The sequence below is a fragment of the Bubalus kerabau genome, chromosome 13 (assembly GCF_029407905.1).
Source record: "Bubalus kerabau isolate K-KA32 ecotype Philippines breed swamp buffalo chromosome 13, PCC_UOA_SB_1v2, whole genome shotgun sequence".
In the NCBI taxonomy this organism is placed as follows: Eukaryota; Metazoa; Chordata; class Mammalia; order Artiodactyla; family Bovidae; genus Bubalus; species Bubalus kerabau.
This window is the reverse complement of record NC_073636.1, coordinates 63,106,179-63,123,179: the sequence shown is the minus strand read 5'-3', so window position 1 is coordinate 63,123,179 and position 17,001 is coordinate 63,106,179. Positions and strand designations below refer to the sequence as shown.

Here is a 17,001-nt window from a genome sequence, read left to right as displayed (position 1 = left end):
GTTCCGGGCTCAGTCAGGGAGCAGAATCAAGCACAATCTGTTTGTCTGATTTAGGGTCAGGAGTTGGTCTGTGACCGAGATCAGGGCTGAGTCTACCACTAGAGAAAGAGGAGAAGCCAAGCTTGTTTCTGCTTCTCCACAGGCCCCTGTGGGGGCTCTCCTCCTCTCTCAGCCCAGGGCCCTGGACCCAGCCCTCACCAGCAGGTGGGCATCCCAGCGGTTTCCTCATCTGTGCTCTTCAGATTTCCTGTTGGGTGGTGACCTGAGGTTCACCTGAGGGAACACAATTAGTAGCGGTTCTCAGGCTCCAGCACTAGAGAGCCGAATACAAATCAGACACCAGTGACTGCCACCCTCCAGCAGGTCAGACTTGACAGCCACGGGACCTCTTGTGTGTCACTCCATCTCTCTGAGCCTCAGCTAGTTCATCTGTAAAATGGGTATGATGACACTACCCATCCCCACAGGGTCGTTGCAAGGATCCAGTGAGATAGTATAAGAAGCATAGAGTGATGGCCCAATGAACTAGGTCTGTGGCTATTTTCTAGAAGAACTGCCTCCAGGACCCTGATGCTTCACTCATCCCATTTCTGTTGCCCACAGCCCCAGCAACCCCAGCAATGCCAGAGACCCAGGTCCAGGCTGGGGGTGAAACCACACCTCCTCATAAGAAGGGAAATGGAAGGGGTGGTGTTTATCATCAATGCCTACTGGATATTAGGCTTTTTCTTTAAATCTATTCATCAGCTAAGCTGTATTCATAATCTCCTTTCACCTGGGAGGAACCCGAGGCTCAGAGAGGTGGAGCCAGTTGACCAGGACTGCATAGTAGCAGATCCAGATCTGGCCCGTCCTCTTTCTCACATCATTCTGGGCAGCAGGTTCTGCCAGTGGGACAAAGGAGGGCAGTTGAAGCTCTCAAAGACTGACAGAGACCCTCAGTTCGCAGGGACCCCTCCAACCACACTTTTCTGACTTGCTCAGCTCCTCCAGGGTCCCCTGACCAGACCTGCTGGTGCTGTAGGCATAGAGCGGCATACCAGCCCCTGTGAGGCTGCAGAGGGAGCCCTCTCACTGCTTCCCCAGGCTGCTTACCGATGAGTTTCTTAATACACTCTGTATCCAGGCTTTCAAGGAGTTCGCGGATTCGTGGGCACAGCTGAGGGTCACACAGAGCCAGGGAAAGAGAGACACACAGAGAGAAATGGAAAGAGGGAAGGAAAGAAAGAGGTGTGGAGGTGAGGAGGGAGAGGAGAGATGGGAGAAGTTAGAGGACTAGTTATTACCTGCTATGAGCACCCTGCCTGCCACCCACAGAGATGCTCACTACTTGGGGCCTCAGAACTTCTGACCCTGAGGAGTCTGCTGCTGCTGTTGCTGCTGCTGCTGCTAAGTCGCTTCAGTCGTGTCTGACTCTAGAGCCATGAAAACCTAGAAGGCCCATATCTGACATCCAGAGGACACTAGAATCCTAAAAACCTCAGAACATTAGAATCCCAGTACCTTAAGTATCTAGACTATAAGCATCCCAGATCCCTGTGCTCTTAGAAACCTTGTCCTTTGGACTTTGAAACCTCAAGGGTCAAACGGGGCCCTGGGAACCGTACAGAAGTGTTTCTCACAATTTTGTGTGTATACAACTCCTCAAGGATCTTGTTAAAAGGCAACTTAATGAGCAGCAAGTCTGGAGTGGGACCTAAGGGTCTGCATTCTAAAAAATGCCCAGGGAAGGTCAGTTCTGCTGGTCTGACACCCACAGTTTGAGCAGTGATCCTCCAGTTCAGTAAATCTCAGGGCCTCCTGGAGGATTAAAAAAAAACACCCTAGATTCCTAGCCCCCTTCCAGAGTGAATAATCTAGAATCTTTGGAATTTAGGGCACATGGTACATACAGTTTTGTATATGATACATAGGAATCTGACCTATGGTGTATGAAGTTTTGGTATTTAAATAAATTAAGTAAAGTTGTATTGAAATAAGAAAAATATTAGCTAAAAGGCCTACTGGCAGTCCATGGGTATGGCCAATGGTTCAAGTGTGGGACCCAGTGATTTCAGCTCGTGTTGGGCGTCTCTTCTCCTCCCCAGGCCAGGCTGAGTGAAGCAGGGTGGGGGGAATGGGTAACAACTGACAACTCACAGGGAAGTTGTCCCCTCAGAAAGGAAGGTGCCCAGAGAGTACAGCCCACCCATGGAATGTCACAACTGCCCCCACCAGGCCTGACTCTGCTGCCCCAAGAGTGGGGGACTCACCTCGTGCTGCACTACAGAGGACACCAACTGCCTTGCAAGGTTGACTCCAAAGTCCACAACATCACTGAGCAGTCCAGTGCGCCTGGAGAAGAGAGGAAATTGATAAAGGTTGGTGAATGGTGGAGCACCTTGAAGTCAGGTGACTTGAGCCTCTACCCAGGGGGATCATCACTTAGAACTCCATGGTTGACCAGCAGCCCACCCAGTAGCTCATTAGAGTCTCATCACACACCTCATCCTTCCATCCATATATCCATCCATCCATTCTTTTATCCATCCATCCATCTAGCCATCCATTCATTTATTCATCAGCACGTATTTACAGAACACCAACTGTGCTGGGAACCAAGCCTGACTGGGGCACAGTGATGAACAAAGCACAAGCAGCTCTATTATGGTACCTAAATATTAGAGGCCAAAATGCTCGTTCTGAGTTTCCTGTAACATCTTATGGAGAACCCCAGATAAATTTTTTGGCCAACCCCATATTAAACAAGCTTCCCTAAGACTGGCTCCTTCCTACCTTCAGCTCTCAGCATACCTCTCACCTCCTGAGGGCAGCCCTCCCTGACTGCTTGCCTAAGGAAGGACTTTGTACTATAGCACTCTGTTAAGCATGCTGCACTACTCAGGGATCTTTGCCATCTGAAATTCCCCGTGTGAGCCCTTTATTGCTGTACTGAATGCTTGCCTGTCTGCCTTCCCCTCCAGAGACTAAGCTCCATGAGAACAAGCTCCTTGCCTGCAGTCACCAACAGATTCCTCAGAGCTCAGAATGGCGGCTGCCTCGCGTGGAGCAGCTGCTCCACACATTTTTGGCTGGAAGAATAAATGAAGTAAACATACGATTGAATATATAATGACAACTTGTGACAGGTATTCAGAAGGGGGAGAGTAGATCTGGAAAGAGAAAACAGGAGGAACCTTGTTTTAGACCCTGAATGATGAGATGTACATTGAGATGGGTGGGGGATAGGTGTTCTAGCTGCCAGAGCAGCCCATCAGAGGTCTTGAGCGGAAGGAGTTTTTCTGAGACTCAGAGCAAAAGCTAGCGTGTTTAGGGCAGAGTGGGCAAGGGGGAGAGCACAGTGATATGAGGGTGGACCCCGATCAGGCAGAGCCTAGATGGCCCTGGGAGGACCTGAGATTCCACCCAAAGTGGAGAGAAAGGCTCCCTGAGGGTTTGGAGCAGCAGAGTGGAATGCCATTTCAGAGATACGGTCACTGAGACCCAGAAGGATATGATTTCCTTGGTGCTGGAGGCTGGGCACTGTCCAGCAGAGCTCAGGCATTTGGACTTACAATCTTTCCAAGTGATGGTAGGCTGCAGAGCCTATCTTTGGTTTTGGAGGGTTTCTAGGCAATCTGTGATCAGATCCCTTCTTGGAGCAGGATGGACTGACCTCTACTCATGGCTCAATCTTGATACCTGCCAAGGCCAACCTGCCCCAGTCTTCAGCTTCCAGACCACTTCTCCTCTCCCTGCCAGGACCAGGATCGGCCTTTTTCTCTCTACCCTCACCCCTGGACTAAGCCTGCTCTTTCAAGCACACAGTTTAAGATCTAGATTTTGTGGGTTACTGGAGAGCAGTGATTTAAATGGAGGGAAATTTTTCAGCGTCTCATTTTGGGAATCTTCCATTGAGTGGAAGATGATTAGGGCAGTCTGAAATTAGAGCCCAAGGCAGAGATTGCTCTTCTTGCCCACTCTTAACTAGAGGCAAGAAGGTAAACACAGTATATTATCATTATTATTTTTTGAGGGACAGTATATAATAAGAGAAGGGTCAGTTCTTCAAGTAGATGTAACAATGCTAAATGTGTATGCAAAGAGTATCAAAAACCATGAAGCAAAACAAATAAAGCTGAAAGGTGAAATACACAAATTCATAGAAATGGTTTGAGAGGTCAACACTCCTGTCTTAGTAATGGGAAGAACCAAGAGACAGAAAATCAGGATAGATATTATTATTATTGAAAGCTTAGTATGTACTTGGCCAAATATTCTGAGTATGCTAAACACTTGCATTTTCTCATTTGGTCAACATAGTAGCCTATGAGTTAGGTAATGTTATCAACCTTCGTATACAGATGTGATCCCTGAAGCTTCTATAGGCTACATTGATTACAAAGACCCAAGTGAGTGGCGAAGGAAATGGAAACCCACTCCAGTGTTCTTGCCTGGAGAATCCCAGGGACGGGGGAGCCTGGTGGGCTGCCGTCTATGGGGTCGCACAGAGTCGGACATGACTGAAGCGACTTAGCAGCAGCAAGTGAGTGGCAAAGCTAGCTTGACTCCAGAGCCTGAACTCTCTCCCCCTCTTTTTTTTTTTTAAACCATATTCTGCTCCTTCCAAGGTTAAAAATAAAGCTGAAATTATGGGTCCCAGCTCCTCTGGAATTCCTTGCTCTGCTGAGATGTGTTGGCCTCACCTGTGCAGCACCGTGAGTGAGATGCTTTCTGGGTTGTTGGGGCATTCTCCCACGACCACCCTGGAGTCACCAGTCTCAGCATCCGTTTCAATGCTGACACTAGTTTGGAGGTCCACATTGAGGTCCAGGTTGACAATCTCACCCAACAGAGGCCTACAGGGAATAAGATTCACAGTAAAAAGTGGTGGAAAGTCTCTTCACATTGCCCACGTGAGTCTCTCTCTCTAGATGGCCATTGCATGGGATGTCTATGGATAAAGTCAATAGTGTGTAAATTTTTTATGGAACCTGCATTCTTACATTAGGTATTACTTCTCCTGGCCACATGGGTTTGGCTCGTATGAAATTTCTATACAGTATCACACCAATAAATAAAATAAAAATAATAGTTTATATTTCTTGAGCACAAACCCTGTGTTAGTATTTCACAAAACTATTTCACCAGGATTAAGCCTTTTAATCTTGAGAGCAGTACCATGAGCAAAAAACACTATCATTATCTCTGCTTTCAGCGTGAGGAAACGTTTGGTATAAAGAGGTTAAGTAACTATTCCAAGATCTCATATGATAGTTCAATGATGAAATCACAGTACCCTTAATTTATAAAGACTCTTCTACACATCTGCATTTTGCTTTCTCTTTCTATTTATGAAGTAATTAAAATACTTAGAAATTACATTTTTCATATAATTTTCTCATGCCCTTCATTACCACGTCTACACTACTATATGGCCCATACTGGTCACTGCTACTTAAAGAGAATCTTGAGAGACAAAATGATGCTGGAGGAAACTTTGCTGAAGGGTTAAAAATGTTAATGTCTTTTCAAATTTTCAACTTTTATCATTAGATTAAGTTTTATGATTTTGGAAATATATTTCATGGAGGATTTTTTTAAAAAGATTTCATTCTGGGCAATGTTTCTTAGAACAATTTAAAGGTTAGGATTTAGGAGTTGCAAAGGCCTCCTTATTTTACTGTTTGGGAGACCAAGGCAGCAGGGTGGAAAAGTGCCTGATTCCAGATTGGAGACCTATTGGCCATACCTCACTGCCTCTCCCAACCCTCAGATTCCAAGGCTACTCACAGGCTCACGGTGACGTCGGCAGTGATGGGGATCTTCACGTCAGCACCGTTGTCAGAAGTCGCTTCGAATGTGATATCTGGGACTTGGACATTCCTGATTCTCACCCTGTGTAAAAAATACAATTCACCCTTGTCACTCCTGACAGCCATTGCTTGGCTCTTCTCTGTGCCAGCTTTGTGCTGAGTTTTGAACGTCATGGACTTTGCCTGCTTTGGTCTTCATGAGAGCCCTGCTCAGAGGCTGAATTCTCTCCATTGGATGGCATGGCAGACTTGAGGATCAGACGGCTGTGATTTCCTCAAGACGCCAAGGGTGAATATGTGCCAGAGCCAGTATTTGTTTTTTTGTTTTTGCTTTTAGTTGAAGTATAGTTGCTCTATGATGTTGTGTTAGTTTCAGGTGGACAGCAGAGTGATTCAGGTAGAGATATGTATAATTATAGAGGTAATTTTATTTCAGATTCTTTTCCCTTATAGGTTATTACAAAATACTGAGTATGGTTCCCTGTGCTATATAGTAGGTCCCTGTTGGTTGTTTACTGTATATAGAGTAGTGTGTATATGTTAATGCCTGGAGTAGGAAATGGCAGCCCATTCCAGTATTCTTGCCTGCACAGTTCCATGGACAGAGGAGCCTGGCGGGCTATGGTCCATAGGGTTGTAGGGAGTTGGACATGACTGAAGCAACTTAGCCAATGTTAATGCCAAACTCCTAATTTCTCCCCCACATTGCTTTCCCTTCTGGTAACCATGAGTTTGTCTTTATTTCCACAAGTCTGTTTTATATAAGATCTTTTGTATCATATTTTAGATTCCACATATAAGTGGTATCATGTGGTATTTGTTTTTCCTCTGACTTACTTCATTTAGTATGATAACTTCTATGTCCATCCTTTTGTTGCTGCAGATAGCCTTATTTCATTCTTTTTGTGCAGACACAGATTTTGAACCCAGAACTGCCTGACTCCAAGACATTATGTGTGGAGCCACCTATGTGGTATGAATTCTAGTTTTCTCTCTGCTGAGGCCATTCAGACTTTTATACGCAGCTATATTCAGAGAAGAAAAGTCTTATTCCTTAAAAAAGGAACTTTAGGCATCAGCAAACAGATAGAGGTGAGAGAGAAGAGAACCTACACCCTGACCCTGAAATCACAGAATGGGAGGGTCCAGACCCATGAGATGCTCACAGGCCCTGCAGCCTTGACTCTAATTTTCCCAGCCTCTGGTAGAGCTTGCCTCAGACTGCTTCTGCTCTGCAAGAACACACAAGGTTTATTCATCTTTCTTTCTTTTATATTAAACTTACCTCCCCAAAGATATGTATTCTCTTTTCTGGGAACAAAGATCTCCAACATGAAGCATCAACTCACCCTGTAAGCCTGTTCACTACTTGAAAAATTCTAGAAATGAGTCCTTCCAGCAAATTCTCAGTTTGCTGGGTCTCCTCCACAACGTCATTCAAACATCTGGATTCCAATTCAGTCTTCAAATTCTGAAAGATAACTGCGAAAACAATCTCCGTTTAGTGTGGTACACAACTTAAGAAGCAGCTCCTGGGCAACAGGCACTAAATGAGACTACTTGCCTATGTTATTTCATCTTATAACACCTCCATAAAATAGGTATTACTATTATCTGTGCTTTCAGATGAGGACATTAAGGAGCAAAAGATTAAGAAATGAGCCAAAGTCACACAGCTAGGAGACCTTATTCCTAGTATGCTGCCTTCATGCTAATATATGCTCATCATTTCAACAAAGCAATCAATCCACTATTGAGCAGGCAATAAATATTGATTGCACATCAGCTTCTAGTAGTGAAGATTAAGGAGATGCTCATACAAACAGAATAAACTGAGAATAAAATAAGAAATGGAAAATGTAGAATCAAATAAAAAACATGGCTCCAAATTATTAAAGTGGCAAGTAGGAGCCCTGGATAACAGGCCTAGAAAGCAATGATTCATTCAGGAGCAGGAGGACAGAGAGTCCTAACAGACTGTCTTTCAGAGAAAAGAGGGATTTGATAGAGGAAGTGGCATGGCAGATGTAGAATGGCACAGTTGAAAAGAGTTCAGAATACACGTGTAGAAAGGAATTCAAATGAGAAACAGGAAGGCAACAACGAGCTCAGAAAAAACCACACAAAAGGCTACAGGAAAGGATATGTAATCAGAGTACTCCACTTTGGCTCTGCAATGGACAATATCTACCTAATTATAATGATGGAAACAGAGGTGGAAACTCCGTCTGGTCCTATAGATAATCCAGACACTTCTGCTTCTGAGCTCAGTTTTGTCAGCACTGAAACTGGAAAGTGGGTCCCTCCTATATCTTTGACATTTGCCCAAGCCCTGGCAAGGTTTGAAAGGAAGTCATATACAGAAATTAGTTTCTCCTATAAAGCATGTTTGTCAGGGTGCTGGGAATGTTTCCAGAAATTGAAAAGAAGGCCAAGTTCTTTCAAGAAATCAGAATTACAAGGAAATGTGATTAATTAGAAAGGTAGGTAATTTTACAGCTATCTAGGCTAGGTAGGAATCCTTTTCCAATTAGCTAATACAAAGTACTAAGTAAATTGAATGGCCCAGCAAAGGAATATGCTACGAATATAAATAAAATATTTAAGTAATTAGCCATAATTATGAAATTATGAAAATATGAAAAAAATAAATGAATTCTTTCAGAATTAGAGAAAAGTTAAGTGACATGAATTATAACCTTTCATCTGTGAGACTGGCAAAAAATTCAGTTGTTCAAACCAGTGCTGTCAGGGAAGTAGAAAAAAAGGTAATCTCATAGGCTATTGGAGAAAATGTTAGCATAGGGTATTATTATTTGTCAATATCTGCTGTAATTTAAAATATGCATAGTTTTGAACTTTTGAAATGTCACTTTTAGGAATTTATCCTATGAACATATTAGAAAAGTTTACTGTGATTGAAGATGGCATCACCGACTCAGTGGACATGAGTTTGTGTAAACTCCGGAAGTTGGTGATGGACAGGGAGGCCTGGCGTGCTGCAGTTCATGGGGTCGCAAAGAGTCGGATACGACTGAGCGACTGAACTGAACTGAAGATGTAAAGTGATATTCAGTTAATCTTTGCTTGTTTCTAGAAAAATAATAAACAATGACCCAGGAACCAATTAGCCATCTCTCTTAGTAAACAACTGATAAAGAGAGGCCCTGCTACAGCCTCTGGTGATACAGGCACAGTATTTAGCAGGAAGCTCCCAGGCGCCACTGAGCGTCCCTGTGGTTAACTCACTTTCAACTGTACTGTCAAAGGTGCCAAGTCCTCTCTCAAGACCAGATATCAGCTTCCTCAGAACATCATTGCCACGAATGTCAAGAAGAGACGTTGAGGTCCCAGCGAGCAGGCCGCACAAGAGAACAAGTTTCCAAAGCTGAGCCATCTTGTCCTGACACCTGGACAGTCATGGGAGGAACAAGAGTGAGAATTATCCATAGGGAAACGGGATCTTGGATGAGCACCTTTGACTCTTACACTCAGCAGTGCTTGGTTTATTTCCTCTCTTTCAGATGGGCAAACCAGGTCAGAAAGCTAGAGCAACTCGCCCAGAGATAAACGACTAGTGAATGAAAGAGCTACTATTTGAAAAATGATGCCTGACTCCAGGTCAGAGCTCTTTACCACATGCGGGCTTCTCTGCCTGGAACATTTCTCTCTTCTTTTCATTTTTACCTGAGTCACTTCCTACTGACTCTGCAAATTCAGTAAGATATCATGTCCTCTAGGAAGATCACTCTAGACTCTCCCCAGAGTCTAGGTTAGGGCCCCCCCACTCCACCATCTTGTTGCCTTCATTGTCTGACCACAGTCCTGGGTACCAGTTAGGGAAGACTTGGCTACCTTTCCCATCAGGCTGTGCACCTCTTAGAGGAGGAATTGTGACTTATCTCACTATTGAATTCATTACACATAGCAAAAACCCTGCTCCTCGCTCAATACAACGAAATAAGTCAGCTGAATAAAAGTATGAACACATGAACGGACACCGCACCATGAGTCAGCTTTTCATGTCAGTTTGGCACTTCTCCTAGTTGAATCCATTTCTCAATTGATGCTAGTCAAGATAATTGAGTTAGACTGATCCCTCTGCCTCCAGCCCCCAAAGCCTTCTGAAGGCCTTAGGTGGGGTGACATTAGGTAGAAAGCCCGCCAGTCACAGGTTTGGAGGAAAGTACTTACAGAGTCCTTGCTCCCCTGCACAGCCTCCTGAATTCCGCTGGGTGCTGAGGCCCTTATATCTCCCGATGGCAGTGGGGTGGGAGGCTGCCCCTGGAAACAAGCCCTGCGTCCAGAGCCATCCAAGGAGACTCCAGTGAAAATAACCCCTGTCCAAAGTGAATAGAGAGAGACTTCTGAAGCAAAGGTCACCCAGGATGATTGAATTGGAATAAGTGGATATGGAGAGGACTTTGTGCCAAGACTAAGAGCAGGTTCTCATGCTGCCAAGACAGCAGCCATTGTAAGTTGGGGCTGGGATAAAGACCAAGAATGGATGAAGTGGAGAATGTTCTGGTAGATAGACCCATGGTGATCATCCAGCTTCAGTCCATCAGGATTTGGAAACGCAGGCTCAGAGGGAAATTACTGATACTATTTCTATCAGTATTTGGAAACCAGCTTGAGGTCCCCCAGTAAGACAGGGACAGATATGGGGCTAGAATTGTGGCCCACAGAGTCAGGGTCAGTGACCAGTGAGGTCAGTCTTCCCAAACCTTCTCTTGTGTCTGAGTGCTCTCCATAACATCCCTCACAGTGGAGCCAGCTTTAGGGCAAATGTTTTCAGCTCAGGACCACCTACCGCTGTCTGCCTACTCCATTTAGTCAGTAGAGTTGCTCCTGTGAGTGAACAAAATCTGCCTCCATAGGTACCCTCATGTATGCAGGATTCCTAGGCACACTTGCCCCTAACACATCTACTCTCAGTGCAGTGGCCAGAGGTCGAAGCACTCAGCTCAAAACAACATCCTTATCGTGGCCTTGTGGCACTGTTCACTGCCACCCCAGACTCATCTGCCTCTCCCTCCATAGCCTTACTGTCTTCCTACTGTTCCAGAAAGATGTCAGCCCTTTTTCTGACTTTGACCTCCACACAAACCATTCCCTTTTCCCAGAACTCACCTGCTTAGCTGTCCCTGGCTCTCAACGTCACCTTGCAACCTCTGTGATGGCTCACCTGAGGTGGTCCCTCCCCATCTTCCCTGAGCTCAGCTTCTTGCTGACTTCTGTCACAGCAGATGATTATCATTTGACTTTTTCCCTTGTTCTCTGCCCTCAGCAAGCTGTTACCACCCTTTCCTCTAGGGCTTTCCTCTCATGTGGGTCCCAAGACCCTGTCTTGGCTCTAGAATGCTCCAAGCATCTCTGTAGCATCTTATAAGGCCATCCACTCCCTGATAAGGTGGTGAGGGTCCCATCCTTAGAGATGCTTGGTAATTTGACCAGATGACTGGTAATATCCTGTGTGACTTGATGTGACTGTGAGCCATGATTCGAAATTTCCTTGGTCTCTCAATCGAAGATCATTGTGGCACATTTGTATGACTCTTGCTGCCAGCTTTTTTTTCCTCCCTGAGTCTGGCTGCCCCATGGGTATATGGTTCCCTCAGGCTTCCTGCCTCTTTCCTTTTCTCACCGGCCTGTCCTCCCAAGACCCACATCCACCTGGCCATGGCCTCCTGGAGTCACACTGGCTGGCACTGGCCAGTTTTCATCACGGACCACACCCAGAACAAACCCAGCTTTTTTTGTCCTCTGGGGGCAGCAGTGAGGGCATTCATCAGCCATGATGCCCAGCTCCCAGTAGGGGCAGGTGAGTGCCAGGGCCTGGGCTTGGCACTGCAGGTCCACTTTCCCACCTGGTGCTCAGGACAACTCCGTGAGGAGGTTCAGAAAGCCCCACTTTCTGGTTGAGGAAAGAGAGGTTTAGGGAAAGGAGGTGACTGGCCCAGGTCTCACAAGAACAGGGCCCAGCATTTGGGTCCCCAGGGAAGGACATTTCACACACATCACCTTGAGGCCAGCTTGTGGGTCCTTGGACGTGAATACCCTGTTTATTCCTTGACCTCTGCTGTTTGAGTTGGCTGTAATGCCTGGTGCATTGGGCCCCTGTCAACCCGGAACACCTGGTCTGGGAAGTGCAAATGCATGCCCACTTGGCATTAGGTTGGGAGCACCTGCTAGTCACCCAGGGTCATCTCCTCCATTTGCCCACCTGCATCTTGGTAGAAACCTGGAACCCTGTCCTGGACATGACAGCAGCCAGGAGAATGTACGGTTAGGTCCAGAGGTTTCGGGAGTTAGCCTTCCTCACCCTGACTCTGTTCCTACCTTCAAAGCACAGGGCAGGTGTCCAAGCCTAAGCCTGGGTCATGGAGAACCCTGTCCAGCAGAGCCTTGGGCCCATCAGCAGACCTCCCTCCCAGACTGTCTGTGCCCAGTTCTGCAAATATCTGAGGCTCCTCTTGCCCTGGTTGTGGGCACAGAGCTGAGGGCTGTGCAGAAAGCTTGTGCAGAGAATTGTCCCTACTCAGGACACAGCCCAGGGGACTGAGTGTGATATAGTGGGCTCAGACCTGGTGTTGGCCCCAGGCTTCAGCTGGTAAAATAGGTAGTCAACCCGTGTTTGGATCCTGGTGGCAAATCGAAATTAAAAGGGTACCAAAGGGCTGCTGCTCATACCCCGGCTCTAGTGCTGGGCCAGCTGAGTTTGAATCCTCTCCTCCTGTTACTGGCTCTGCAGCTTGGAAAAGGAGCCTCATCTCCCTGAGCCTCAGGTCCCCTGTGTGTGAAATGGGTCTAAAGATGGGATTCTCCTCCAGGTGCGTGGTGAGGATGTGGTGGGATAATGTGTACGAAGGGCTGAGCATGAAATAGGTACCTGATATGCAGTAACACCAACGATAAAATGATGATGACAGTTGTTTGTATTGTCAGGCCATTTCACTGCCCTCTACCTCAGGTCTCCCATCTATATGTGGTCTAACCCCAGATGATTATGGAAGAGACTAGGTGAGAAAATAAAGCACTTAATTTGCTTAATCTTAAGCAATGGCTACTGCATTTCTTGGACTTCCCTGGTCGCTCAGATGGTAAAGCTTCTGCCTGCAATGCAGGGGACTGGGTTTGATCCCCAGGTCGGGAAGATCCTCTGGAGAAGGAAATGGCAACCCACTCCAGTACTCTTGCCTGGAAAATTCCATGGATGGAGGGGCCTGGTAGGTTACAGACCATGGGATCACAAAGAGTCAGACACGACTCAGCAACTTCACTGACTGCATTTCTTATTTTTGTGTGCAATAAAGACTGAATGAGATAAAATGGGCTCAGGTCTCCAGTATACCAGTCTCCACAAATTCTGGCTCCCTTGGGTGATTGTGTATAGCCCTTGGCAGATGTGCTTCCTCATAAACCTGAGTTTCCCTTGTGGGGCTAAGATAGCGGAGACAGTACTATGGTCTCAAATACGATCTGATTGAATATAGGGATTGGATGGGGCTTTATGTTAAGAAGCCTGCAATGTGGGAGATCTGGGTTCGATCCCTGGGTTGGGAAGATCCGCTGGAGAAGGAAATGGCAACCCACTCCAGTATTCTTGCCTGGAGAATCCTATGGACAGAGGAGCTTGGTGGGCTACAGCCCACAAGTCGCAAAGAGTTGGACACGACCGAGCGACTTCACTTTCACTTTCACTTTATGTTAAGAAACCCTCGTTGGCAGCTCCTGAACTTGGAGGGAAGGATTGATTAGTGATGTCTGCCACAAGTTCAGGAGGGGAGAGTGGAGGCATTGTGTGTCTGCCACTGTTGGCCCAGGTCATATCCAAGAGGCCCTTTAGCCAGCAATGGGCACGCAAACAGCACACATTCATGGAGGGTGGGACTCTGGGACCTGCCTGGTGCTGGGAAAAGGAGATGAAGACCCTTATCTAGGTTCCAGTCTTGGCCAGTAAATAACCTGCTCTGTGACTCTGAATAACATGTTCATTTTCTCCCAAGGTCTCCGTTGCCTCTAACTACAAAATGAACAGAGGTTCCCTGCTACATGGCTGACTCCTTGGGGCTCTGAGAGGTGGTCAGGAACATCTAAGGGATACTTGCCACATTCCCACCTGCCTGGGCACCCCATACTCTTGCTTTGAGCATGAATTCCACCAACTCCATGGGCACAGTGATAACCGCCCCCTCTCTGAAGCTATAAGGGCCAAAACCACAGGCTTCATGCCCAGGGCCTAACAGAGAGCAGATTTTCAATAAATATATATTAAAGCTTGCATAAGAATTTTTAATGCTGATTAATTAAAATGTACCCATCCAGTAATCCGTGTGTTTTATTTGTAATAGTACAATAAGCTTGCTCTTAGGTCATCCTTGGGTTTATATCCCAGAAGCTTTCCTTGTTGGTGGTGTGACAGCAGGTAAATGTCATAACCTCTCTGAGCCCTGTTTTTTCCTTTCAACCATGAAAATGAGCACTAGAATATCCTCTACTTTAGGAAGAGCTGCTGGGGGTACTAAATGAGGAAATGTCAGTAGAGAGCCCAACCCAGCCCTGGCTGAGGAAGGTGCCCCATGAATAACAGAGGTCATCATAATTACTATTACTGCAGTACATAGCAGTGAGTGGTGACCTAAGGCAGCATTCAGGAGCCCTGGAAAATAGGGAGGGAGACAAAGGGCAGTGTGTGCAGTTCTTGAAAGTACGATGAGGCTGTAAGCAAATCAGAGTGCTCCCACTTACTAGCCTTATGATCTTTCCCTCTTAGAGACTCAGTTTACTCACCTGTGAAGAGGGCAAATGGGTGTACCTACATGACTGAACTGGTCTGAAGGGTACAGAGTTAACATGTATAAAAGATTAGCTTTCTTCCTCGTCCACTGGAGAGGGAGCCCCACAAGGCAGGGATCTCGTCTGTTTTGTTCCCTGACGTGTCCCCCGTGTCATAACAATGCCTTGTGATCGTAGCTGATGAACACATGCTCCCTAACATGTTGTTGTCACTGTTATTATAACACACAGATCGGGGACCCTGCCCATGGGAGACCCTGAGGGAGAGCACATTGCTCTGTTTCCAAGTACTTTCTGTGCACGTCTGCCTCTCCCCAGACATGGGGCGCTTCTGCTGCATTAGAACCCACCCCTCCCTTCTCTCTGGCCCCACAGGTGACCACAGGTGTGTGTAGTGGCTAAGGGTGGGGGCTGGGCTGGCCCAAGATTTCTCTCCTACGTACGTTGCTCCAGGTGGTAGGAATGTAGCAAGTAGCCCCCAGACATTCCTGACCACCTCTCAGAACACCAAGGGGTCAGCTGTGTAGCAGGAAGCCTCTATTCATTTTGTAGTTAGAGGAAATGGAGACCCTGGAGAAAATGAACGTCTTTCTCAAAGTCACAAAACAGGTTATAAACTGAGCCAAGCCTGGAACCCAGATCAGGGTCCCTCCTCCACCCCACAGCACTAGGCAGGTCCCAGAGTCCCAACCTCTGTGAATATATGTGGTGTCCATGCCCCCATCACTGGCTGGAGGGGCCATTAGAGATGACCTGGTCTGGATCTGGCAAACATGCAGTTGTTCCACTCTCCCCTCTGAACTTGGGGCAGACATCATTAATCAATCCAGCCCTCCAAGCCCAGGAGTGCCTGGGAGGGCTTCTCTGCAGAAAGCCATCCAGTCTCTGCAATTAATGAGGTGTACTTGTTACCATAGTTCCTGGAATCTCTAACATGGTCCTGACATGAAGTTGAGGCTTAGTGAGGAACTGCACCTCCCAAAGCTTATACACTAGTCACCAGGGAGCCAGAATTTATAGACACAGGTGTTACCGGAAGTTTGAGCCCATCTAGGTCATGGGTCTTTATAGTGCACAAAATAAGAAATCTGGTTCCCATTGATTAAGGATAAAGCATATTGGATGCTTAATCTCCTCCCTTCGTCCTCTCCATAACCCTCTGCAGTGGGGTCATGTACAGATGGGACACCTGAGGTGGAGGGGAGTGAAGTGACCAGACACCAGCAATAATTATAGTATCATCATCACTGTTGTAACCATGTATTAGGAGCCTACACACATTATCCCTCCACATTCTCACAGCACAACTGGGAGGAGAGTCCTATACTTAGTCTCATTTTGCACACTAGGGACCTGAGGTTTGGGGAGATGCAGTCCCTTGTCCAGGCCATAAGCCAGCAACAGGAAAAGAGAGGATTAGAAAGCAGTCTGCGCGAATCCAGAACTGAGGTCTGACCACCATCCCCTTCAGTTCAGTTCAGTCACTCAGTCGTGTCCGACTCTTTGCGACCCCATGAATTGCAGCATGCCAGGCCTCCCTGTCCATCACCAACTCCCAGAGTTCACCCAAACTCATGTCCATCGAGTCAGTAATGCCATCCAGCCATCTCATCCTCTGTCGTCCCCTTCTCCTCCTGCCCCCAATCCCTCCCAGCATCAGAGTCTTTTCCAATGAGTCAACTCTTTGCATGAGGTGGCCAAAGTATTGGAGTTTCAGCTTCAGCATCAGTCCTTCCAAAGAAATCCCAGGGCTGATCTCCTTCAGAATGGACTGGTTGGATCTCCTTGCAGTCCAAGGGACTCTCAAGAGTCTTCTCCAACACCACACTTCAAAAGCATCAATCTTCAGCACTCAGCCTTCTTCACAGTCCAACTCTTATATCCATACATGACCACTGGAAAAACCATTGCCTTGACTAGACGGACCTTTGTTGGCAAAGTAATGTCTCTGCTTTTCAATATGCTATCTAGGTTGGTCATAACTTTCCTTCCAAGGAGTAAGCACCTTTTAATTTCATGGCTGCAATCACCATCTGCAGTGATTTTGGAGCCCAGAAAAATAAAGTCTGACACTGTTTCCCCATCTATTTCCCATGAAGTGATGGGACCAGATGCCCTGATCTTAGTTTTCTGAATGTTGAGCTTTAACCCAACTTTTTCACTCTCCACTTTCACTTTCATCAAGAGGCTTTTGAGTTCCTCTTCACTTTCTGCCATAAGGGTGGTGTCATCTGCATATCTGAGGTTATTGATGTTTCTCCCAGCAATCTTGATTCCAGCTTGTGCTTCTTCCAGGCCAGCGTTTCTCTTGATGTACTCTGCCTATAAGTTAAATAAGCAGGGTGACAATATACAGTCTTGATGTACTCCTTTTCCTATTTGGAACCAATCTGTTGTTCCATGTCCA

The 17,001-nt window shown here is 46.5% G+C and overlaps 1 protein-coding gene across 1 annotated transcript; it reads right to left on the bottom strand.

Moving 5' to 3' along the window:
• Positions 1-238: 238 nt before the first annotated feature.
• Positions 239-9,192, bottom strand: LOC129625062 (short palate, lung and nasal epithelium carcinoma-associated protein 2A). Its single transcript, XM_055543219.1, has 7 exons — positions 9,045-9,192; positions 7,145-7,277; positions 5,773-5,877; positions 4,686-4,838; positions 2,253-2,334; positions 1,096-1,159; positions 239-273 (listed from the first exon to the last, which is right to left on the bottom strand). The coding sequence occupies exons 1-7, from the start codon at positions 9,190-9,192 to the stop codon at positions 239-241; spliced, it is 720 nt and encodes a 239-aa protein (XP_055399194.1).
• Between the last annotated feature and the right edge of the window lie 7,809 nt (positions 9,193-17,001).